Source organism: Myxocyprinus asiaticus, chromosome 45, assembly GCF_019703515.2.
Source record: "Myxocyprinus asiaticus isolate MX2 ecotype Aquarium Trade chromosome 45, UBuf_Myxa_2, whole genome shotgun sequence".
Taxonomy (NCBI): Eukaryota; Metazoa; Chordata; class Actinopteri; order Cypriniformes; family Catostomidae; genus Myxocyprinus; species Myxocyprinus asiaticus.
Genome location: NC_059388.1, coordinates 22,405,129 through 22,430,278, shown reverse-complemented (window position 1 = coordinate 22,430,278; position 25,150 = coordinate 22,405,129). Strand labels below are relative to the sequence as shown.

Below are 25,150 nucleotides of genomic sequence, written 5' to 3'. Positions count from 1 at the left end.
TGTTTCCCAGCACACAGTCAAACTGATCCATGGGAAGCAGCCTCATGCAAAGCTATCTTTTAGTCGTTGTTAAATACCTCGATGTCCATCTTCAGCTCCTCCACATAATAACGCAAAATGTCCATGTCTGGTAGCAAAGTGCTTCTTCAGATTTCCCAAAGTGAGTATAAATGATAGCTGAGACCCTCGTCTGCGTCTACCTGCACATTCAAACGACCGTCGCAAGTTCTTCAAATTAAAATTCCCTTCATTTACAGTGATTATTTAAAAAAAATATATGTTCAGTTGTTCAGTATATGTGCCTCCTGAACGCATAAAACAAGCAAAACATAAAGAAGACTAACAAAAAAGTGATATATATATATAAATATATATAGATAGATAGATAGATAGATAGATAGACAGACAGACAGACAGACTTACAGATAAAGAGATAGATAGATAGACAGACAGACAGACAGATAGATAGATAGATAGATATAGATAAAGAGAGATAGACAGATAGACAGATAGATAGATTCTTACCAAATTAAACTTGTTTTGGTGTAGTGTGAGAGCAAAAATCACCTAAGGGAATTTTTTTTACATATATATTATTTAATATTTTAGACTTAGGGCAATAGCCTTTTATTACAGCACAATTTGCATAATTTATCAATACCGTTTGTGTACAACCACAAAAACCATGACAGTTGATTTTTTTTTTTCATCAGTTTACATTGAGTGGAAAACCAGACAGATTATACAAGCATATCTTTGTACAGTCAGCATACATATTTAGATTTGATTAATTTTTCATAATCTTTTTTATATAGAATCTGGACACAAAAATAGTATGAACCAACCACCAACAAAACATGCAACATCCAAAGTGAAAACACCATACGTTTCCTGATTCTACTCAGTAAGTTCAGTTTCTGTTCTTTACTATACATGGTTAAATCTGTGTCTGTTGTGCAGGTCAAGTTCAGTTCGTCAAAGGCAAGAGTGGGGAAAGAAATCTTTTACCCTAGTGTATGTACAACACATAGATCAAATCACAATCGCTCTGCTCCCCTATCCCACACATGCTTTTGGTTGAACCAGAAAACTAAGATTGTACAAAAAGAAAAGTATTTTTTATTTACAAGGCTAGTTTTTTGTTTTTTGATTTAGTTAGTGTAGCGAGTGAGTGAGATTTGGGCATGCACAGATTATTCAAAGGAGGCTCCGTTGATAACAATGAATACATGAATATTTGTTCAAATGACCACTTGTTATTTGATGCTTTTATCTAATTTATGAACATAAAAATTAATAACACACATTCTGGGAGATCAGAATATATAGTGAAAGCCGAGCATTTTTTGTACCTAGTGCAGGGACTAAACAGAGATTGTTGTGTTTCTAAACACTGTGTTTGAATGGATGGCCTAAACACAACATGACTAGTCCACTATGATCTTGTAAACACATTTCTTTATGTACATTTACATTTTTTAAACTAGCGGTTAGATAGATGTTTAGTTTAGTAGGTTAATCTCACCTTACATTATTGCAAACGCTTTGTTGCATGAACTAAAAAAAATAACAATAATAAAATTTGATAAAACAAGCAGTAAGCAAAAAACAACCAAATATATAAAAAAACAATAAATAAATATCATGTGGAAAACACACACACACACACACACACACACACACACACACACACACACACACACACACAAAAGAGTCCTTAGTCATAATGCATTATCTGTTCTTTGACCACTGAATGCCTTTTTGCATGTTGCATAGAATTACATAAACAGAACCTGTGGATTTTGTAGTTTGGCACAGGTTATAAAGTTCACTATAGGTCTCCAGGTCTCAATTAACACTGGACAACTATTGTGAAATATTTGTAAGGAATAATGTGTCCGACCTGAAAATGGCTATGATCAGTCCTCTCTGTTGTGTGTAAAAGATTGTATCCAGTTTAAAAGCATAAAAATATAAAAGAAACAGCATGTACATAACACTAATGGCATTTAAGTGCATGCTCTGCATTGTATTATGAGGTGGTCAGATGGCATGCTCAGCATCTAAGCATTATTTTCCTATCAGGCATGTAAACCAACAAGATAATTACAGTTAGTAATAATAATGTGTTAAATATGAACGTATTGTATTGTCATCACCCTGATCCTCAATTATCGCACTTTTGATGAACCTTCTTAGATCAAAGATCAGCCAGTATAATTTAAGCAAGGCTTTTTCATAAGTGCCTCATCAAAACCTGAGTGTTTAGGAGTTTGTTTTTATAATAAAACATAATATAAATATTGTATAGTGATGTGAGAAATTAAAACAATTTCACATCCAGACAAGACACAAAATTTACTCATTCAAACTCAAACCCTTAAATAACCAAGAGAGCAAATGTGTATGTTTTTGTGTGTTAGGGGTTGACAGTGTTTCACTTTATTAAATAGCAGGATGTTTAGTGCTTTTTTGTTTTGTTTTGTTTTTTCTGAGCAAAAAGCTACCAACCACTACATTCTTAAAATGCAGACACAAAGTGCAAATCATATAACAGTGCTGGATTTGACATTTTCAAACAATGCTGCATATTGAAGATATTTCTTCTGTCACATTCATCAAATGAGACCAAAACAATCAGCGGACACTTCTATCTGATTTCCCATAATTTCCTTCTGAGTCAAAAGAGATAGGCAGTTTTCTTTAATGTTTAAATTCTTTGAAATGATCCAGCAGGATAAAAGGGAGTTTGTTTCAATCATAGCTCTATCATTTGTAAATTCAGTATCAGAGAAAGACGAATGTGTTACTACTTGTAAGTGGAAAGGATGAATTACCATATCAGCACAATTCATCACCACAACACTCAATAAATCATATTTCATTCTTTTAAATCTGTCTATAATATACCATAAAATACTACTACTACTACTAATAATAATATGCTCTAAATATCTGCTCTTTCAACACATAATAACATCTGAGAGAGAATGCAAAGGAATGATAAATATCTAAAACTGAATTAATCTCTATTATACAAAAATAATGTATATATATATGTATATGATATCTGTCTCTATCTGTCATCTGTAAATAATCAGAATGTTCTCCTATTAATGATGCACAAATAATTAACTTGATTCAGCATTGAAGAATAAAGGGAAAATTACAGGAAATTAATAATTAAACTCCCTTTCTATCATTTAACTGTCTGTTGTGTCCCAGTTTACACATATTATGTATACATACACAGGTATAAATATGTGTAGATAAAAGTGTAAATGATGTTTGTGAAAGTGTGTGTACACTTGTGAACATCTTGTGAATCTCTTGGTCAGTTCTTCACCTACGAGAGCTTTCACCAACTTTTGATATCTGTTTCTCCTCACCAAGGTTTCAAAGATCCTTTATGTAAACACCGTTAAACACCTGTTTCTCCATGGCTTGGGTTAACACAATCACAGTGCCTGTGCAACTGGGAAGCTAAGTCTCTCCCTGTGTTGGCTGTCCAAATTCAGCTCAGTGTACTATCAAAGAGTGCGGCAGAGATGTGTGACTCCACTGCCTTGTCTGTCTTCACGCCTCATTCAACAGCTTTCTTTAGGTGTGGATCTGAGCTGTGCTGGCCAGCAACTTGTGCCAGCTCACCACCCGTTTACGCAGGTCCACCTTATCCAGCCATACGTAGGCCTCGCCGATTAGGGTCTTCTTTACAAACTTGCCTCCGTTTGAAACAAGAAAGAGCTGCGAAGATTTGAAGTTAAAAAATCAAGTCAAGTCATCAATTTATTATAAATGACGGAAAGACAGTAAAAATGGCAATATTTCAAATAAGAGATTTCGGTTTTAAGTCCTCTAGTGGAGAAGTAGGGAGATTATTTTAGTTTGGGAAAGGCGGATATTATCGTTGTGTTGCGTACCTGAATAGAATGACCAGTTGGGTTCATACTGAAGCGGAAGGTTTCGTTGAAAGAAGGTTCACGATCGTGACGACACACTCTGGTCTTCTTCTTGATTATTCTCTTTTGAGTGGCCACATTTACCACATAGAGCTTCACATACAGGTCTGTAAAAGAACACAGCATTAAGGATTGTGTGTGTGTGTGTGTGTGTGTGTGTGTGCAAGTAAATCATAAGACATCTCTTTGGCCATGCATGGACATTGGTCTGTAAAACTTAAGAATATTCAGAGACAACATCTGTGGCATGCAGTCTATTACTAAAGAAAATATCATTAACTCATCAAAATGTGAAGCTTGTATTTTTGTTAACGGAGTGACTATTTGCACTAGGTGTAAATAGCCCCTGCCACACAGTGTAGCTATTTGCACTCAAATAGTCTGGTGGAAACACAGAAATACTTTTTAAATCTCTTATAATACCTTACAAATAAGCAAAAGCACAATTGTAAACAATAATGAAAGGATGTATTTAACTTTTATTTGATTTAATTTTACTTTCCTTAAAATTTTGTCCAAACTTGGGCTCTTCTTACTAACTAATGCTGCTACGGTTTCCTACCTTTGCTTGTTGTTGCCTCGCTTTTAAACATGAGTAAATTACCTCAGGAATTATTAAACAACACCTGGATCAACTAATGACTAATAAGAAATGTGTGATGAAGAGGCTTGCTTCAGAATCAGTCATGTTGAACAATCAAGACTCTTCTTTATTTTCTTTCTTTCTGTTCTTTCTGTTGTTGGTTTTTCATTCTGTTTGTATATAAAATAACGATGCAGATAAAAGTTTTATTTTTTTATAACTAAATGGTTTCATTGCTATGTACATGACTGTTCATATAAAAATTCTAAATTAAATTCTAAATATAAAAGTTTGAATTAAATAATTGGCATCACATTTATTTGTAACTTTATTGATTTCTTGATTTTTAAAAAATAATAATTTTTTTATCAAAATTGAAAAGTGTTGAGTTATTAATAGTTCCATTCTAAGTGTCACATTTTTTGTCACCTTCACATGACTGTTTAATATAAAGTTAAAATGCTCCAAAGACCACGTAATTAGCCTATGTTTATTTAATTTATTTTGGCATTTTATCCAATTTGTAGTGTGTGAGTGTATGTGTGTGTGTGTGTATTTGGTGGGGGTGATGCTCCAACATTGATACTCCTCAACAAATGTGTGGTTGTGCCCCTGCATGATGATACTAAGTTTATTGATTACTAATTTTTCTAAGATAAGGTTAGGGTCAGGTTTAGGGGTAGGGGTTGGTGTAGGGTGTCTCTGGGTTTCTAAATAAACAATAAACAAACTGCAGTAATACTGTATGTTAGTATTTAATTAAGAGTGCAAATAGTATCTGCCACTTAGTGCAAAAAAGATGCTTTTTGTTGCTATTTACACTTAGTGTAAATAGCATACATCGCTATTTGCACTCAGTGCAAATTGCCTCTGCCTTTTGTTAAAGCATTTCCATCAATTATTCAGTATTTATTATTATAATTATTATTTGAGCTGTAATGTTTTAAATATAATCTTTTTTATGTGGGACTACTTTTCTAAGTGGAGTGACATTTGGTTTGGTTACCATGTATAATATAATTGTGCAAATAGAGACTTCTAGGGAAATGATGAATGCCGTTTTGCAGATGTATTCAGTCCTGACAAATATTTTTCTCAAAACACAATCAGCTGACTTATGTACAGTGAAATGTATGCAAAAAAAAATCTCTCACTGAAATTCTATGAGCACTTCTGGGACTGAAGCTTCTATATGCTTGCAGTTATGTGGTGTGATACCTGGGAGGTGGTCGGGAGACTTGAATTTATAGGTGATGTTTCTGCACTGTAGGATCTCCAGCACCAGATGTTCTCCCTCAGTCTTCATCTCCTTCTTCAGAGCGATCTTTATCTCACCCATCACCTGAGTTTTACCTAAATACACACAGACATGTCAATATTTGAATTTTTCTTCCTATCTCTAATCTCCATATCTTTTTCTCCTTCATTCTGGGATTCTCCGGTCTACATGAGGAGCATACAGGCACTGAAATATAATCCAGCAATTTAACACCCAATAAGTAACACTCAGAAGAGAGAATCGATTAATAAAGGATAAACTGTATTATTCCACCCTATACATATCAAAGCAATATAGTACCAAGTCTCATAAGCATAAGAATACATAGACTCATAGTGATACTTTGGTAATTCAACAGTGTGGTTTAGGGCATTTGTCAGCTGATCAGGCCGGGAGACCAGCTAGCAAACCATTTAAGGCTGGATTAAGCTGTTTTTTTTCCCCGCAGGGACATTGCACACTCATATAATCTGCTATAGCAACAGGCATTCACACATAGGCATCCACACAAATCATGCAAACATTACCCTCTGTATCTCCATGAGCAGATTTCAAAGCTTCTGTGCCATTTGGAATCTTTCCACTGAATAACAAACAACATCAGGTTAGAGTATGCATTCAATTCCAAGAGAATCACAACGGAGAGATTAAAATGAAAGAAAAATGAAATTAAATAAAATTTCAGTCTACATACCAGCACTTCCACCAGAATAAAATGGAATAAAATGCATCAAATGATGTATAGATGAGGAAATATAAGAAAAAGGAATATAAGAGCCAAAGACAGACAGAGCTGCACTTACAATCTGGGAACCTGGAAGATGGCGTTATCCACCGCATTGGTCCCGCCCTCTTCATCCAATAGGCTAAAGGCACTGCCACTCAGACCGCTGTCTAATGAGGCTGCAGTAACAGGAGCATCACCAGATCTATGGCTGCGGGACACTGTTTTTAAATTGGACTATGTGAGTTGCACAAGTCATAAACACTACTACAGGTTTAACTACGCTGCCTCAATTATAGTAGGTTAGTGGACAGGCAGATCTCCAAACATCCACCCCACACACAGTCTCTCAACAAATACACACAAATAGATAATGATATTGCTGGCAACATTTAAAGAAAGCTTGACAGCACTTCATAAATGTAAGGTAATATCACAGACAGAGATATGCTCAGCAGACATTAGATGACAGAAGCAAAAGCACAGACAGAACAAATTAGAAAACTGGTGATTAGTAATCTGTGTGTCTGGACTTTGCAACTTCTGTGTTTTGCACAAGTAATTACATTATGTTACATCTGTTAAATTTATTTTAATTGTAGTTACATATGAATAATTGAATTTGAGAGACTGGGACTTTGATGTGTATTTATAATGTTGATGCGTTTCAGAGTGTAAGACTGAGTGATGAGTGATGGTGTGATGTGAGATGCATGATTTCCGCATTTAATCCATGCACACAGTCTTTTCCAAACAGACTGAGCAACGTAACTCTAATACCAGATGCCTTATGAGATACACCTCCAGGTAGTTGTCGAAATAGCAAGACATCACATTTAAAAAATATATATTTACAAGACAGAAGTGGTGAACAAAGGGGGAGTTGTTGGTTCATAGGGACCAGGGTTTGAATCCGGCCTGGAATTACAAGTCTTATATGTCATGATCAATGGCGCTACCTTCTGTGCCACGGCACAGACCAAGACATCATAGTTGAGTGTTACTGTTTAGTTCCCCTAGTTTTAGGGAAGCACGTTGCTAGACTGTTGAACAGACTGAGACTCGCTGCATGAATTTCCTGTGAGGTGGCAGAGTGTCCTCGCTAGTTCCGCTACAGGTGTGCGTTAGTAACTCAACATCCTCTCTCTCTCGCTCTCTCTCTCTGTCATCAGCAATCATACGAGACGTTCAACTCTCACCTCCAACTGGCTGTGGCCTCTCTTCTGACATGGCTTTCCTGAGGGTCAGGCGACGGCCTTCAGGGATCTCATTGGCCTGCGACTTGGACGGGGCTCTCTGAATGGTGAGCACACCAATTACACTGTGCCTGTGGTGCCTCGGGTCGAGGCGGCCGTTTTGGGCTGGGGTCATATACCAGCCATGGTGGGGGGCAAAAAATGGGGGGAGGTTTGGAGAGGGGGAAAAAGGTGGCAAGATGGAGAGTATGAACTTGTCACAACATGGACACCACCAGCTTTTACTGTAGGTCATAGTCACATGCAGCCACAGTACGCACACCCTGGCTCAGGCTTAGTGCGTCAACTGAGGTGCAGTTTAGGCCAGCAAGAGCTGCATAGAGAGTGGAGGCAGGGTGGGATGGTGCTTTAAGGAGCAGAGGGCACATGCACGGCCATCTTGGTGGAGAAGGGGCAGCTGCTGAAAAGCCAGCCATCTGGGACAGAACATAGCTCAATGGGACAAATAAAGAATAATAATTTAAAAAAAATAAAAATAAAGAGGTTGAGAGGGGGGCTGTATTGGGGGTCTTAAATGGACGAACTGGGCAAAACCTTTGGCTAAATGTGTTGTGTGCTGACCAGGGATGTCTAATTCCAGATACTTTTGGTCCCTAATGTTTAATTAGAGTGTAAGTTGAGCTGTTTTTACCTAAAATAAGCCTCATCAGTAAGAACTGGTCATGTAGCTATCCTTTCAAATATATCCCTGGGGAATGCAAGAAGAGGTCTGCATGACTAGGTTCCTGAAATGTCCAGTCAGATTGTCTCACGGTGATTGACACTAGCATAGTAAGCATCTCGTTGAAGGCTGATTGACAAAGTGCCTGACAGAAAATAGGTCAGAAATTGAGTGCAGTTTATTATCAAAGCATCCATTCTCAACACCTACCATTATTATGTTATTTCAGAGGTTAAAAGGTTGCTTTTTAAGGATGCTTTGAAGTTATCTATATTAAAACAATCTTATTTATAATCATATTTATATTATACACAGTATAATATAGTCATACATATTTATCAGTAGATTGATTCATATTTTAGCTGTGTTTTTTAAATTATATACTTCAGTTTCAGAATAAAATTAAATGAGTACATAAATTACATAGTAGAGCTAATATACTGATTTTGAGTGATTAAATAGTCCATTGTTATAATTACTGAAGTGTAAAATAAATAATGTAAAAAAAAAAATAGGACTGTTCTTGCCTTTAAGTGCGTTTGTGTTCCCAACATACTGGTGAGAACACACAGGTGAAGAGGAAGTGAAGTGAACAGACTGTGGCCACAGCAGGGCCAGAGGAAGATAAAAAGGGAGAAAACAAAAAAAGGAGGAAGTAAAACAAAAACAAAAGAGGGGATCGAAAAAAAACAGGAGGAGGAAAGTGCGAAGTCAGCCATACAGTGGTGGTTTTATTTGTGTCGTTTACTTGGTTGGTGGCGGGGCTGCTGGCTGGCAGCTTCGGCATCGTCGAGGTGTGCCCGGGCCGTGCCACTTTTGCCATGAGCACGGGGGACTCCGTGGGGGCGGGCTTGGCCCTCGGAGAGGGATGGCTTCGACTTGCCGGGGCTACTGTGAGATTTCTCAATAGTGGGGACCTGCGTGTCTAAAACAATCAGAACCAAATTACCACAAGGGCTGTCTCATTCCCTGCTTTTGCCTAATTGCTGTTTAATTTAATTTATTTGACTATTTTAAATGATTTATTTATGTTCTATATAAAACAAAACAAAAATTCTTTAAGGTATTTGAAATGATTGAGTCTCCATCTGACACCACTGATGTGATATTTGAGATCCAGCTATTGTGCCCTAGTTAGCATCTAAACAGGCTGCTTCCCGTCTAAGCGGCCCTTTCATACCCTGTGTGAGGTGGCTGGAGTGAAGCGCTGGTGAGCTCAGTGCTTTTGTGAACTGAACACATATATATGGAGAGCAAGAAGCCAAAGCTAGAAGCTTGAGTAACAGGATGGAGAGATCAAGTGAAATACATAAAAAGATAGAGAGAAGAATAAAGAGTGCATAGACATATTGGTAATAGAAAGATGGACAGAGTGCATAAGATGAAAAGAGGAAGACGGCACAACTGGAATTCACTGCGAAAATAATATTTTTAAATCAGTATCTTTGTCTTCAAGAGTAATTAGGTAAAATATTGAGTTTTCAGAGAATATATTTAGAAATAAAGAAACAGATTTTAAGTAAATAACGACTCAAATTCCTCACACAAAGGAGTTGTATGGCTTTATAAGATATACATGCAGTATACAGTATATACATTTATAACACACTAGTTGTACGTACTATTTGTATGATTCTTTTATGTTATTATGATCCTTTTTGAAGCTTGAAAGCTTCATTCTCCATTCTTTGTAATTGCATGGAGACAAACTTTCTCCTTTTGAATTTCATGGAACAGAAAAAAGTCATAGGTTTGGAATGACATGAGTGAATGATGACAGAATTTTTCCTTTAGGCTTATTTTTCCAACTCCTTTGTCAATTTTAAGCGTTAGCCTCTCTAAATTATGAGATAAGATAAACTTAAGTCTTAATATGCATCTTATGCCATTTTGCTTTTCAAGTAAACCCATTTTTTTTTTTTTTAAAGATGTTAAGATATTTTTTCTGTAAAACTGGACAAAAATATTGATTAAGAAAATGATTTTCACAGTGAATAAGTGAGAGTGATAGCAGAGAGATCTGGCATGCGACTTTCTGTCCTACCCTTGGCAGGATCAGGGAAGATTCCGTGACTCCGACTCTTGATGACGGAGGATTTGGGTGAGTCCTCTTTGCTGTGACTGGAGGTTTTGGGGGAGTGCTGACTTCCATGTCCTCCGGGAGGTTTGGGCGAGTGCTGACGGGCCTGTCCCGTGTGAGAACGACGGTGATGATCGCCCTCGCTCTGCTCCTTCAGAGGCAGCCAGCGCGGGATGTTGTCCAACTGGGCCGTGTTGGACAGGTCAATTAGTACCTACACAGCCCACACATAGACTGTTAAATAATGCTCTAGTAGTGATAGTAGTGTATGTGTGACTAGTACAAATATGTCATTATTTATTATTATGTATTACTGTCGTTTAATCACATTGCACCTTGTGTAAACAGGCCTTTAGTCTTTTAATATGTGGTTAAAGAACTTCTAGCCTCTCACCTCTCCCAAGAAGTCATTGGCGGAGCTCTTGTCGTAGTCCCACACACTGACCTCCAATGTCTTCTTCCTTAGCTAAACACACAAAAAAGCTCAGTTTGAGTAAATTCCTCATCAAGATGATTTATTTTGTTACTATCACATATCATGCTTTTTAAAACATTGTTTTACTATTGAAATTATAAGAGAGAACTTTAATGTTCATAATTCTATTAATGATCAGGCAAAGAAAATACCTCATAAGCACTGCACAAAATCATTTTCTTAATCAGTATTTTTGTCTTGTTGTCCAGTACAAATATCAAAACATATCTAAACATCCTAAGCATAAATCTAACAACATTTTGTGAGGTTTGTGCTTAAATAAAAAATATAGGGCTCTATTTTCATGAGTGTGCAAAGCACAGCACTATGTGCTAGGACTGTGCCCTGTGTAATACTAGCCAAATCTTATCCAATTTTTGTGAGAGCGCTAATTCTAAGTGCAATTTTCGTGCCAGCACAAAGCGCAAGTGGGCATGGGTGGGAGTGTTTGCGCTATCTGCATGTGTATGCACACAAGCTATGGGCACTGTATGTTAATAAAGTGCCGCAAAGCGCAATTTGCTATTTTTTCAAAGAAATAGGTCATTTCACTAAGACGTTTCAAAAGCAGGTCTGTTTTCAGTGCAAAGGCTAAACTCTGTTTCTTAATTTGTAGTTTGGAGATACCACCAGCAGATGATAATAAAGTCCATATCCAAACTCTTAAAATACAGTGGAATATCAAATTATGTCCATGAAAACCACTGCTGTAGCCGTTTTATGAAACAAATATTTATAAAATTTGTGTTAAACTATCTTTAGGTCATGGTTTATTTTTCAATTATGATTATTATGTTTATATTTACAATTGTATTTTTTATCTAATTTATATTGGTATTTTTCCACCTGTTGTCATAGAGTAATTTTTAAGTCACTGCAAAAGGGGCCAGTGGAAGAAGCTAGAGAGAGTAAATTGTTTGGATTAGGTATGATTCTTTTGACAACATTGTTATTTTGATTAGATTTTAGTTTCATCAAAAGTGTAATTTGAATTTGGAAATATTTGTGGCTTAATTTTTTGTGTTTCAATAAATTAATTTAATTTTTCAAAATCGAAATCGACCGGTAGAAGTTAAGTGCGTTCCGATACAATCTCTGTTAATACCAGCCATGATTTTTGGGACAAAAATAAGGGTAAATCCAAATCCTGACGGGAGCCATATTTTCCTTGTGTATAAAAAGGAGTGCATCACTATCATAGAAATATGCCTGACATTTAACAAGGACGCAGTTAATGTACAAAAGAACGTAAGTCCATTTTTCCATTCATCTAATTAATTGCATACAGTCCATTTACACTTCCAAATTCTTATGAATTATTTGTTTATATCGCTGATGCTTGACAGGGAATGGACTATATAATAGGACGCAGTGTGCCGGTGCCGGAGAAGAACCTCGGAATTAAATTGCATTTGACCCAGCCCATGCACACACAATTTCACCAAACCCACTTGCGCCTAGTCTTAGCACATGCTTGCATGAAAATAACAAAGCTTCATGGCCATGCCCATTGACTAAGTGTATTACTTATGGCATAGTGCTGTGCTTAGCGCTAGCACTCTTAAAATAGGGCCCATTAACTTAAAGATATTTTCTATTAAAAAAGTTGTATTATCTTCCACAATTTTGCATCTCAAGTAAATGTATCTTGTTTAAAAGATGTTTAGATATTTTTACTGGAAAACAAGACAAATGAAATTAATTGTAGCAATGCAAAATGTAGCACTGGAGCATTTAATCCAGATGGTTTTCGATGTAAGCCTCACCTTCCTTGCAACATTTCCCTCTACCTTCTGTCTTTCTCTCTCAATTAAGGCAATTTGCCTCACATCAACAGTCCAGTAAAAACATATCAATCACATCTGTCAGCAGCCACCTCAGAAAGCTGAAGAGACTGAAGGAGCTCCTTGGTCTTAATTAGGCTAAAATACTTCTGGGAGATAACAGGCTTTTCCCTGTTTTCAAGTAAGTCTATGATTCTCTCTGAAGAGCTCTCACATAATTGAAAGCTCAAAACCAATGTGGGGTGTAGAAACTAAAAAGCATATTCTAACAATGTGAAATCAGATTTGTTTGTTTTTTATTTCCAGACATTACACTCACAGAGCATTTTATTCATGTGATTATCTAATCAGCCAATCATGTGGCACTCTGTACAATTGTAGTGAGCAGAATAGCATCTCAGAATGCACAGCACATTGAACCTTGAGGCGGATGTGCTACAACAGCAGAAGACTATGTCGGGCACTTTATTAGGACCATAGTGAAAGTGCTCAGTGAGTGTATGTGATTAAAGTGCAATGTATTTGGAGAATACATTTAGTGTTCCCATTCTAGAAGTAATCATAAAGGAACACAACAAGTGAAAGCACCCAAAGAAGAATGTCTAAAATTAGCCACCTTCAGTTGCAAGAAAAAGTATGTGAACCCTTGGATTTATCTGGATTTCTGCTCGAATTTGTCAAAACATTTACACTGAACCTCAACTAAGTCTTTATTGAAAATATAATTAAGACATTCAAAGGGCAGGGAGGAAAAACTTTGTTTCAGGAGGTCAGGAAACAGTCCGGAGGAAATTGGATTCTGGTTTCATCTCAGCAATATTCCATTAAAAAATGGTGCCGCGGATGGCCGCCTCGGTATGGAGCTCTCAAGTTCTTTTGCTGTTTTTTTTTGTTTGTCCTGTGTTTAGTAATTTATTTCCAAACAGTTTTACCAGAGACGAGCAGCTGAATATTCGGCAGCACACGGCAGACAATCTTTTACCGGTTTTTGATTATTCAGACATTCTGTTGGACATTTTAGCCGGAGGAGCAGTGGTGCTGTACAAGCACGCTTAAAGACGCAAACATGGGAAGCTAGCCAGCACGCTGGTCAAGCTCCGCCAGTGCTACTTTCGAACCGCGCTACCAAGCATCCATCTAGCGAATCTCCACTCTCTACCTAACAAAACGGACAAATTAATTCTCCTCACCCACAAAAATAAGGACTTTGCAAATTCCGCTGCATTGTGCTTCACGGAAACCTGGCTGAGTGAAGCCATTCCGGACAGCGCATTACATCTACTGGGCTTCCAGCTGTTCAGAGCGGACTGCACCATGGAGTTAATGGGGAAAACGAGAGGCGGTGGAACATGTTTTTACATCAACGAATGTTGGTGTACAGATGAACAACTAGGGGTGTGCAGCGAAGCCATTATCTGTATCTGTATCTGTTTCTGTTCATATAACAAAATTATCTGTATCTGTCTCTATATTTGGATAAAACCGGGCGTGGCTTAAACAGGAAGTGCGTCAAAACTAAACGAAACGCCCATTTATAAGTGTTACTCTTACATTTATAGTTTCTATTAATAAAATATGCCTTGTATCTGCCTTTTCATAATAATAGCCTAATAATAATAATAATAATGATAATAATACTAATTATTATTATTATACAATTACTATTTAAAAAAATATAATTGTATTCTTTTTTTTCTTACCAGATGAAGCTGAATTTGTAGGTTAAATTAACTGTGGAATATGTTGTGGTTTCTCCTGGTATTTCAGATATTAATATCTGCATGAATTTTCGTTTGTCTGTGCATTTATAACAACATTATTCTGGAAGCAAGGTGTGTCAAGCAAAATGTGAAATGTCAAGCACACATTTTGTAGTGAATACTAAATACAAATTCAAACATTAAAATAAATTAAAATCAAATCAATGTAGCCTACAAACATGTGAAAGTCCCGTAAGTCTATCAGGAATTTTTTATGATTAATAATAATATTAATGTTACATTTATATAGTGCCTTACCAGAGTTCAAGAACACTAAACATTTTAATTCTTTCTTCATTTTACATAAGGAGGAATATTCGTAACAGATGAATACTCTATGGAGCATTTAAACCTTTATGGAGCATTTAAGCTTTTTTCGGAATAAAGTCTTAACCAGTTAATAACCTTAATCGCTGATGTGGATATAAATGCGGTCAACTTTAAAAGATAGATAGACAGGCTCCGATGTTAAATCATCACTTCAGGTCAGGAATTTAACATTGTGCTTAGGTTCAGGCCATAAATGAATAATCACATGTGAATCATTTGATACATTAACACAGGCATTTCAAGAAGTGGAAAGTGTATATGATGTCGTATCTTAATTAATGTAACACTTGTTAAGCTCCAGACGTGAACAATTAACAGATACCACAAACGGAGTTAAGACCACGCCCATCCGATCTAAAATCATAACGTGCACATTTTCATTCATAAGTTTTACACTTTAGAAATATTGGCTGCACAGATTCATAAATTCTTTGTAATTTTGTATATGTTTATTTAAAATGTCACTTTATCCTTGTGCTTTTTGGATAATCAGTCATACAAATATTTTTTATATTATTCGGATGAATCCGTTATTAGTTTTGAAGTTATTATTTGTGCCTTTCCGAATAAGGTATTCGGCTTCCTAGTAACATCACTGAAAATGATGTGCTGCCCTAATTTAGAGGCGATCTTTATAAATTGCAAACCTTTCTACTCTCCGCGGGAGTTTTCCTTGTGTATTCTTGTGAGTATTTACATTCCTCCACAAGCTTGTGTGAGCGCAGCACTGCAACAGCTGGCTGATCAGATCACAGACACGGAGCAACAACACCCGGACTCACTTATTATTATTCTTGGAGATTTTAACAAGACAAATCTCACACGTGAACTGCCCAAATACAGACAGCACATTACATGCCCCACCAGAGACAGAAATACACCGGATCATTGCTACACAACAATAACGGATGCATATCGCTCTGTCCCTTGATCAGCTTTGGGACTCTCTGATCACTGTCTGGTTCATCTTCTTCCGATTGACAGGCAGAAACTAAAATCAGCTAAACCTGTATTAAGGACTGTAAAGGAATGGACCAATGAAGCAGAGCTGGAACTACAGTGTTTTTGAGGCTGAAGCCACCGACCTGGACAAGCTCACAGATACTATGACATAATACATCAGTTTCTGTGAGGATATGTGCATTCCTACAAGGACTTATTTAACATACAACAATGACAAACCATGGTTTACAGCAAAACTCAGGCAGCTTCGTTAGGCCAAAGAGGATGCTTACAGAACTGGGGATAAAATCTTGTACAATCAGGCCAAAAACAGACTGACAAAGGAGATTAGAGTGGCTAAAAGAAGCTATTGTGAAAAGCTGAAAATGAAATTCTCAGCTAACAACCCTGCATCAGTGTGGAGAGGCCTGAAGGACATTACCAACTACAAGACACCATCCCCCAACTATGTAGGGAATCAACAACTGGCTGATGATCTGAATGTGTTCTACTGTAGATTTGAAATCCCAGTCTCACACCCCACACCCGCTCTGACATTCACATCACACAAACATTTACACCTCCTGCAACCCCCCCTCCTCCCCTCTCTTGCTACTCAACCTGCACTTAGTATCTATGAAGAGGATGTGTGCTGGGTCTTCCGGAAACAGAAGACAAGGGAAGCACAGGGCCCAGATGGTGTTTCACCCACTTGTCTAAAATCCTGTGCTGACCAGCTGGCCCCCATCTTCACACAGATATTCAACAGATCAATGGAGCAGTGTGAAGTTCCCTGCTACTTCAAATGCTTCACCATCATCCCCGTCCTAATGAAACCCAAAATCACAGGCCTTAATGACTACAGACCCACTGCTCTGGTCATGAAGTCATTTGAGAGACTGGTGTTGGCCCACCTGAAGGACATCACTGAACACTTTATTGGTCACCTGCTGTTTGCTTATCAAGCTAACAGGTCTGTGGATGATACAGTCAATATGGGGCTGCATTACATACTTTAACATCTAGACAGACCAGGGACTTATGCAAGAATACTATTTGATGACTTCAGTTTGTCTTTTAACACCATCAACCCTGCTCTCCTATGGACTAAATTAACCCAGCTCTCTGTTCCCACCTCTATCTGTCAGTGGATTACCAGCTTTCTGACAGACAGGCTGCAGTTAGTAAGAATGGGGAAATTCACCTCCATCACATGTACAATCAGTGCTGATGCCCCCCAGGGATGTGTACTCGCCCCACTACTCTTCTCCCTCAATGACTGCACTGCAAAGAACCCCTCTGTTAAGCTACTGAAGGTCACAGATGACACTACAGTCATCAGCCTCATCCAAGATGACGATAAGTCTGCATACAGAAGGGAAGTTGAACAGCTGGCCATCTGGTGCAGACAAAGCAACCTGGTGCTAAACATGCTTAAAACAGTGGAGATGATTGTGGACTTTAGGAGGAACACCACAGCATTAACCCCACTCACCATTCTAAATAGCACTGTGGCTGAAGTGGATTCATTCAGGTTCCTGGACACTACCATCTCACAGGAGCTGAAGTGGGAGACCCACATAGACTCAATTTTGAAAAAGGCCCAGCAGAGGTTGTACTTCTTTCACCAGAGGAAGTTCAACCTGCCACAGGCTCTGCTGATACAGTTCTACTCAGCAGTCACTGAGTCTGTCCTCTGCACTTCAGCTACCAAGTCAGACATCGGAAGACTTCAAAGTATAGTTCGGATTGTTGAGATGATTATTGGCACTCCCCTACCCACCCTGCTAGAACTTTATACATCCACTGTGATGAAAAGGGCTGGTAAAATCACTCTTGACCCCATTCACCCAGTACACTTCCTTTTTGAACTGTTGCCCTCTGGCCAGCGCTACAGAGCACTGAGCACCAGAACAGCCAGGCACAGGAACAGTTTTTTCCCTCAGGACATCTACCTCTTGAACAGTTAAAACTGCCCCAAATACTTTCCTTTTTGTCAATACAACCATGTGCAATATTCAATCCATCCATTCCTATGTATATCTTTATTTATTTGATATATTATATTATATATATATATATATGTATATATATATTTTTAACATATCCTACCTCTTCTTCAATACATTACATCGCCTGCACATAACTGTAAATCTGTTTATAAAATATTCATTATTAACATTATTACATAATAACATTATTGCTCTATTGTATGTTTCTCTTTTTATTTATCTGTTATATCTTATTATTTATTTTTATGTCACTATATGTATATATGTTTACATTTATATGTTTGTATGTATGTATATATGATTGCATTCTCTTTGCACTGGAAGCTTCTGTCACCATGACAAATTCCTTGTGTGTGTAAGCATACTTGGCAATAAAGCTCATTCTGATTCTGATATTCTTGGCATTTCTGAAGTGAATCGCTCTCTTGAGGTCTTGTCAAGCAAAAACAAATGCCTAGTTTTTGGATCAGGTCACATTTATGAACATTTATTTAGAAGTCCATGTAAATCCAGGGTCCACCTACTTTTTCCTGCATCTGTAAACATTAACATGCGCAAATGGCAGGGAGTTTGTACTTCACCTGTTCCAGGTGGATGTTTTTGTAGATGACAGTTTGGTTCCACTCTGGATTCAGGCTCTTTTGAGCATGTTTGGACCTTCTTTTATTCTCAGCACTGTAATTAGATAATAAACCACAAGAGGTCACACTAAGGCATAAAATCAGTACAGTACAAACCAGATTTTCAAAGCACTCCACACAGGTGGCAAATGTTTGTTGTCTATGGCAAATGGTAGCACAATGAAGTCTAGTATAGGACCACTTGAGTTGCTTCAGTGACCATATACTAGATTTGTCTGTGAACAATGTTCAAATATGTAACGATGAAAGAGAAGGCGGCAAAATACACCCTATAAATCGAATCAGAAGTGATATCATTAAGCCATTCATGTCCAAGCACGGCCAATCTCGTATAATGTGCTGGGACTATAGGAAAGAATCACATACCTGGCATTCTGCACAACCATGACCTGACTGTGAAGATCCAGCATGCAGCAAAAACAGACAACAATCGGTGATGAGCTGAAGACTGTAAAAGTGTGTGTGTGTGTGTGTGTGTGTGTTTGTATATGTGCATGCAAAATTGCTTATGCAGCAGCATTCATGCATTCATTCTTATATGGAGACAAATGGCTTTGTAGGTTCAGTCCAGGTACTGCATGAACAGGTGAAAGCCAGAAATGGTCCATGGCACACACACAAGCATATGCAACTTACACACAGCAATCAGCCCTACCATTTTACACACAAACTGAGCTGGCAGTGATTTTCCTCTTTTGCTGACTCACAGCACACACACACACACACACACACACACACAGATGTGCTGTCCTAACAGACAGATAGATGCACACACCCGTACACACAAAATCACACAGATTTAAAAGCAGTTCAAAACTAGAGCTGGGAGATTATTACACAATATGCACATTCTAATGGAGGTCTTTCCCAGTGACTTGGTGCTATTTATAACTGGATAAGTGATTTCGTGTTTCGTTAATTCTCAGAAAGTAGCAGGCAGTGTTAAAGAACAGCTCAAGGAGTCTGAATTTCCAGTTCCAGGGGTGAGAGACCCTGAGAGAGAGATACCACATTTGACTGTAGAATTCAGAAATTATTCTAAAATCTTAAAGGAATATTTCACCAGAAAATTAAAATTCTCTCATAATTAACTTACCCTCATGCCAGCCTAGATGTGTATGACTTTCTTTCTCCATACAATGCAAGTGAATGGGGTCCAACACTTCCAAGCTCCAAAAAGCACATAAAGGTAGCATAAAAGTAATCCATAAGACTCCAGTAGTTTAATCAATGTCTTCTGAAGCGATCCAATCAGTTCTGGGTGAGAACAGACCAAAATGTAACTAAATTTTAATAATAAATTTTGACAACCGCAGTCTCCTTGGCGATCATGATTTCAAGCTCTAGGAAGTGTAATCGAGCTTGAAACCATGATCGTGTCTAGAGACTGCAATGGCAAGGTGTTCAGTAAAAAATCAGTTACATTTTGCTCTGTTCTCAGCCAAAATCAATTGGATTGCTTCAGCAGACATGGATTAAACCACTTGAGTCTTACTGATTACTTTTATGCTGCCTTTATGTGCTTTTTGGAGCTTCAAAGTGTTGGACCCCATTCACTTGCATTGTATGGAGAAAGAAAGTCATACACATCTGGGCTGGCATGAGGGTAAGTTAATTACGAGAGAATTTAAATTTTCTGGTGAACTATTCCTTTAAGATTCACTTGCACTCTATGGACCCACAGAGCTGAGATATTCTTCTAAAAATCTTTGTTTGTATTCTGCAGAAGAAAGAAAGTCATACACATCTGGGATGGCATGATGGTGAGTAAATAATGAAAACTTTCATTTTTGGGTGAACTATCGCTTTAACACTCTCTATAGTCTCGCATAGCAAGACTTTTGACCACTGGCAATAAGTGTGGTCCACGTTGCAGCTTATTCTGGCCAAGAACTGATCATTTAGAAAGGAAGAGGGTATCTGACTGATATTTAGGGGCAGGCAAATCTGAAATCTGTCATAAGAGAAACAAAGCAGAATGTACTGGCGTGCTCTAAGATGTACGTTTTGGCTAATTGTTACTAAATGTCTGAACGTCTGAACTTTCTTTTAAAGGTCTATATAAAAAAAAAAAAAAAAAGAAAAAGAAAATGTGCACCCTAAGTCCCGAAAGTAGCACAGCAGCCAGCCAATCTAATTGGAAATTTCAGCCAGCTCTTGACATTTTTGGGCACTAAAAGTAAACTATACACTCTTGTCACAAGTTTGGTTGCTGAAACAATCAGTTTAGTTTTCCTCTACGTACTCACCCTCTTCCTGGAAGCAGGTAAACTTTAACAAATGGATCAGTGTAGCCATTATTGTCCCGAGGTGCCAGGTTCCGCGCTTGAAGAACATGGACAATAAGATTTCCCAGCTGTTTGTCATAATTTATTTGAAGCTGCAAAATCAAATCAATTGAACCAAGTAGGTGAAAAGGGGGCTCTATGATACTACTACTAAACAATATGAATGTGGCAAAAATATATTCTTAACTTGACACAATAATAAATCAGTCTGTTAATAGGGTATCCTTAAAGCTGACCATTATTAAAATGAGTTAATGTTAAAGGGACAGTTCACCCAAAAATGAAAATGATGTCATCCTTAAATCATTTAACTTGATTTAACATTCTGCCTAACATCTCCTTTTGTGTACCGTTCACAACAAAATTAGGGTGAGTAAATTATGACAGAATTTAAATTTTTTGGGTGAACCATCCCATTAATGACACAGTTAAAAGTCTACCTGGATCTCTCCTGACACTGGGTGGGACTGAATCTTTACAGCCTCAGAGGTCTAAGAAACAGAACATCAGCCATAAGAAAAGACAAGAAAAGATGCATTTAACCATGTACAAAAGAGTGCGGATGTGGGCACATGTATTCATTGCACCTTGCTGTGGCGTTTCTTGCTAACAGAGGGTGATCCAGGCTGACCAGGGCTGGGCACTGCACTGGAGCCTGCAGACGCGGAGGCCTTATCCAGTGCTGATGTCGAGGAGGACGGCACCTGCTGCTGGGACACTTTCTGCAGCTCTGCAGCCAGCTGCTTAGGGTCCACACCTGGAGACCGCGGAGGTCTGTCACCTGCAGATTTACAAGTGCAAGTGTAAAGTTAGTGCTCAAGCAATACAGTGCAATTTAGGTTAAAGAGCACCTATTATGTTTTTAAACATGCCTAATTTTGTTTTAAAGGTCTCATACAATAGATTTACATGCATCCAAGGTCAAAAAACACTTTAATTTGCTTATAATTTGAATTGCAGCATTACCTTTTTTCCCACTGTCAAAAACGACTCGTTCAATGATCGTTCTAAAGGATTCATTCTAAACTCCTCCTTTCAGAGAGCCTACTCTGCTCTGATTGGTCAGATGTCCCAGTCTGTTGTGATTGGTCTACTGCTTAGTGTAGTGTTTGAGGGTGGGTCAAAGCTGTTTCGCAAGCAGCCAATGAAGACCAGAGGTGGGTTTTTTGTTACCAAATTACGTAGGTTATTACAGGAAGTAAGTCTGGAATTACTAACAACTGGTTTCAGGTGTTCAGAATCAGTTCTTTCTTTTGGGAGTCAATAACTCCATTTGTTGTGCACTTTGATTTTTTAAACTTTGCAGACTTTTTTTACATTCACAAACAGCTATATAACACACTACATGAAAGGTAATATTTGAAAAACCATAATAGGTGCTCTTTAATTACTTTAGGACACTGGCATTTGATGGGCCTGAATGTCTGCACAGACTACAGGAGAATAAAGTGCGAAAGAGATGTAGTGTGTTCTCACCTTTGGACTGGTCTTGAAGGTCTAGGTGAGAGCTTTCAGAATCAGACAGCATATTTAGGTCACTAGAGATGAGAAAGAGATAAATCATGGTTAGAAGACAACCAGAAAAAAAATCAGTTAAAGACAATAACAGCAATTTGACATTTAATGGTGCACTAAGTCAGTGGTTCTCAACTGGGGGGGGGGGGTCACGACCCAAAATTTGGGTCCGACAGGTCTGTTTTAAAAGGGTTGTGGACAGCAGAGAAAAAGCAATCCTGAATGCAATAATAAATGCATTTACAAAATTGTCAATTCTCATGTTCATGTTATGCATTTAGCATATTATTGGGCCTATGCAGTTCCTGGTAATATTAATAACATTCATGTTTGATTTGTAAGGCCATTTTTATTTACTTGTAATTTTGTCGATAAACAATTTTAAAACTGTGTTGGGTCACTGCTTGATGTCCAATGTAAAATCTAGTTCCCGTGGCAAAACAAGAGCACTAAGAAATTTTTTTGTTTATGTTTGCTGTTTGTCATTCCTTTTTAAATTGAAAATAGGATTATATGATTATTAATTATAATAACTATTATAATAAAATGATTATAATACTTATGTAGTAGTAATGCAAATTTGGCACTCACAGTCTGACACATAGCTCCGCCTCTCCAACCTGATGACCAACCAGACCCTGCACCTCCTCGTACGTCTTTCCAGTCAAGGAAATGCAGTTCCACTCCAGAACTTGCATTCCTTCGCAAACACACAAATACACACAGATATACAAGTCACAACTGAACACATTTTTTTCTTCACTAGCTGGGAAATTTGGTAAAAAGCACTGCAAAGCCACACATTATCTCTTAAAATAAACACTAAGTACAATTCTCAAGACCCCCAGAGAGAAAGGGAGAAGAAATGCTTGCAGCAGGGAACAGCAGAGTTCACTCCAAGTCACAGCAAACTCAAAACCAATCTTGGTGCACTTACACAGGTGAAAGCGTGTCTTCAGGTAGGCCAGGTAGGCCCTCTTTGGACGTTTTAAAGCTCCCACATTACGGTGGATGCTTGAGGTCCCTGTAGGTCAATGTATATGATGTGTATGTCATGAACTGTGCACACTCACAGATTTTATAGTTAAATGTGAGAGATTGAACAGCCGGCTCACATTAATCTAGCTCTGAACACCAGCCTGTTCTACTAGGCTTGCGAAATTGAGTTGCATTTCTGTTGTAACCATGCCGACCATATGGATAATCACACTTACATCGAGTAGAAATATTTGACATTTCACCCTTAAGAGGCTTCATCAGCTTGGTGGAATAGCATGTGGAGACGAGACAAGAAGAGGAGAGAAGATAAGCGGAAAGAAAAGAAGAGAACAGAAGAGAAGAAATGTGGAGAGACGAGAAGAAAGAGTACAGACTTGAGACAAGATGAAAGCACAGAGAGCTAAGGAATCAGATGCCTAAATACAGAGCAAAATCTGATAAAGAGTGTGTGAGGAGAAGGAAGACAGATGCGAAGTGTCAGTCCCAGTCAAAGCTCACAATGTTCTCCCACAAAGTCCAGCTGTTGAATATAGCCTCATAAATAAGCCTGCGAGCAGACAGATCCACTCCCTCCGGCTTCACTTTCCCCCCAACCACTGATCCCATTCCCTCGTAAATTATGACCTGCAGAAAGCAGCACAAAAGCTAAAGCCAAAGCAGACCTAATTTACAGCATTCTGTGTGCACCCTCACCCCTGGAGAAAGAGAGAGCATTAATATCTCAGTCACAACTGAGATCAATAGAGCTTGTAAAATTCAGCTCTATCGAAATGCCTGAAATCAAAAAAGCCATGAAACTCATGATATCACTCTGGGTTTTATTAAAAAAGTCTGTGAGGATTCTTCCCATCAAAAATGTTTGCAGTCGGCCATCAGTGGGTGAATTTGTCACAATGGGGACAATTCTCACTTTGTACAGTGTACATTTACATATTGTTAATGTAAAAATACCATTAAACCACTAAAATTTCAACAAAACTCCTTGCAGTTCAATTCTCCAGTGACATCTCAAAGTTTCGATCTAAATTTAACACTCAACTCTTTTACTGGCATGCTTATCTAACATTTGATCTGTACAACACCTACACTCAATATGTACACCGCTGAGAAAACAGAGTCGTGAACCTGAAACTTTAACTTCATTTTCTTCCTCTCTATCTTTATCTCTCACATCAAGAATGAGTCATTCGTGAAGCCTGGAGGTGAAGAATTGTGCAGATTAGCATCATTTCTTTTTCCTGTCTCCTACTTGTCAAATATCACGTCAAACCATGCCCCGAAATGTCCCCACATAGACTTCTGTTTTTCCTCTAACAGTCCGTGAACATTGATACAGCTTTTAAGCCAAAGAAAAACAATTAACCTACACAGAGAAAGGTACTGAGAGAGTACCCAACCCTTACTGAAATGCTTACCTTCCACAATTTTTCCCATCTGCTCTGCAGCTCCTCCAGGTAATACTTTGGCTACATAAGCACCAATGTCCCCCTTGCTACCTGGGACCTCTTTACCTCCAACCACACGGATGCCCAGCCCGTTTCCTGTGAGCAAAGAACATTTTAAAGATATGCTGGTCAAATTTATGTAGTTAATTCAGTAAGCTGTAACAGACAGCACCCTGTTGAAAAGCGCAGCAGTGACGGTCACCAGCATATGTTGTGTTTTGGATGCTGGTCCCTAGGACTGGCTAAAAATATAGATTAATCAGTTAATCACGATCCTTCATTTGAACAATCCCAATATTGATTCTTAAAATACCAAAACCGATCTTTCACCTTTACTTCATTTTTGGTTGTGTTGATTAATACATGTCAAATAGCAATTGAACTGCATAGCTTGGGCCCTGTTGTTAATTTTTAAAA

General features: G+C 38.0%; 1 protein-coding gene across 1 annotated transcript in view; it reads right to left on the bottom strand.

The window, feature by feature from the left end:
• Window positions 1–576: 576 nt before the first annotated feature.
• The window catches only part of LOC127435492 (protein piccolo-like), a 75,041-nt gene continuing 50,467 nt past the window's right edge, over window positions 577–25,150 (bottom strand). Inside the window, exons 11-27 of the mRNA XM_051689041.1 lie at window positions 24,704–24,829; window positions 22,881–22,989; window positions 22,251–22,312; window positions 21,362–21,555; window positions 21,215–21,265; window positions 20,736–20,866; window positions 18,853–18,879; window positions 18,427–18,520; window positions 10,937–11,008; window positions 10,507–10,756; window positions 9,211–9,387; window positions 7,745–7,906; window positions 6,625–6,766; window positions 6,349–6,404; window positions 5,761–5,895; window positions 3,921–4,066; window positions 577–3,744 (exon numbers count right to left, since the gene is read on the bottom strand). Of these exons, the coding sequence (XP_051545001.1) occupies window positions 3,601–3,744; window positions 3,921–4,066; window positions 5,761–5,895; window positions 6,349–6,404; window positions 6,625–6,766; window positions 7,745–7,906; window positions 9,211–9,387; window positions 10,507–10,756; window positions 10,937–11,008; window positions 18,427–18,520; window positions 18,853–18,879; window positions 20,736–20,866; window positions 21,215–21,265; window positions 21,362–21,555; window positions 22,251–22,312; window positions 22,881–22,989; window positions 24,704–24,829 (2,078 nt within the window). The 3' untranslated portion in view covers window positions 577–3,600. The remainder of the gene's footprint in view (window positions 3,745–3,920; window positions 4,067–5,760; window positions 5,896–6,348; window positions 6,405–6,624; window positions 6,767–7,744; window positions 7,907–9,210; window positions 9,388–10,506; window positions 10,757–10,936; window positions 11,009–18,426; window positions 18,521–18,852; window positions 18,880–20,735; window positions 20,867–21,214; window positions 21,266–21,361; window positions 21,556–22,250; window positions 22,313–22,880; window positions 22,990–24,703; window positions 24,830–25,150) is intronic.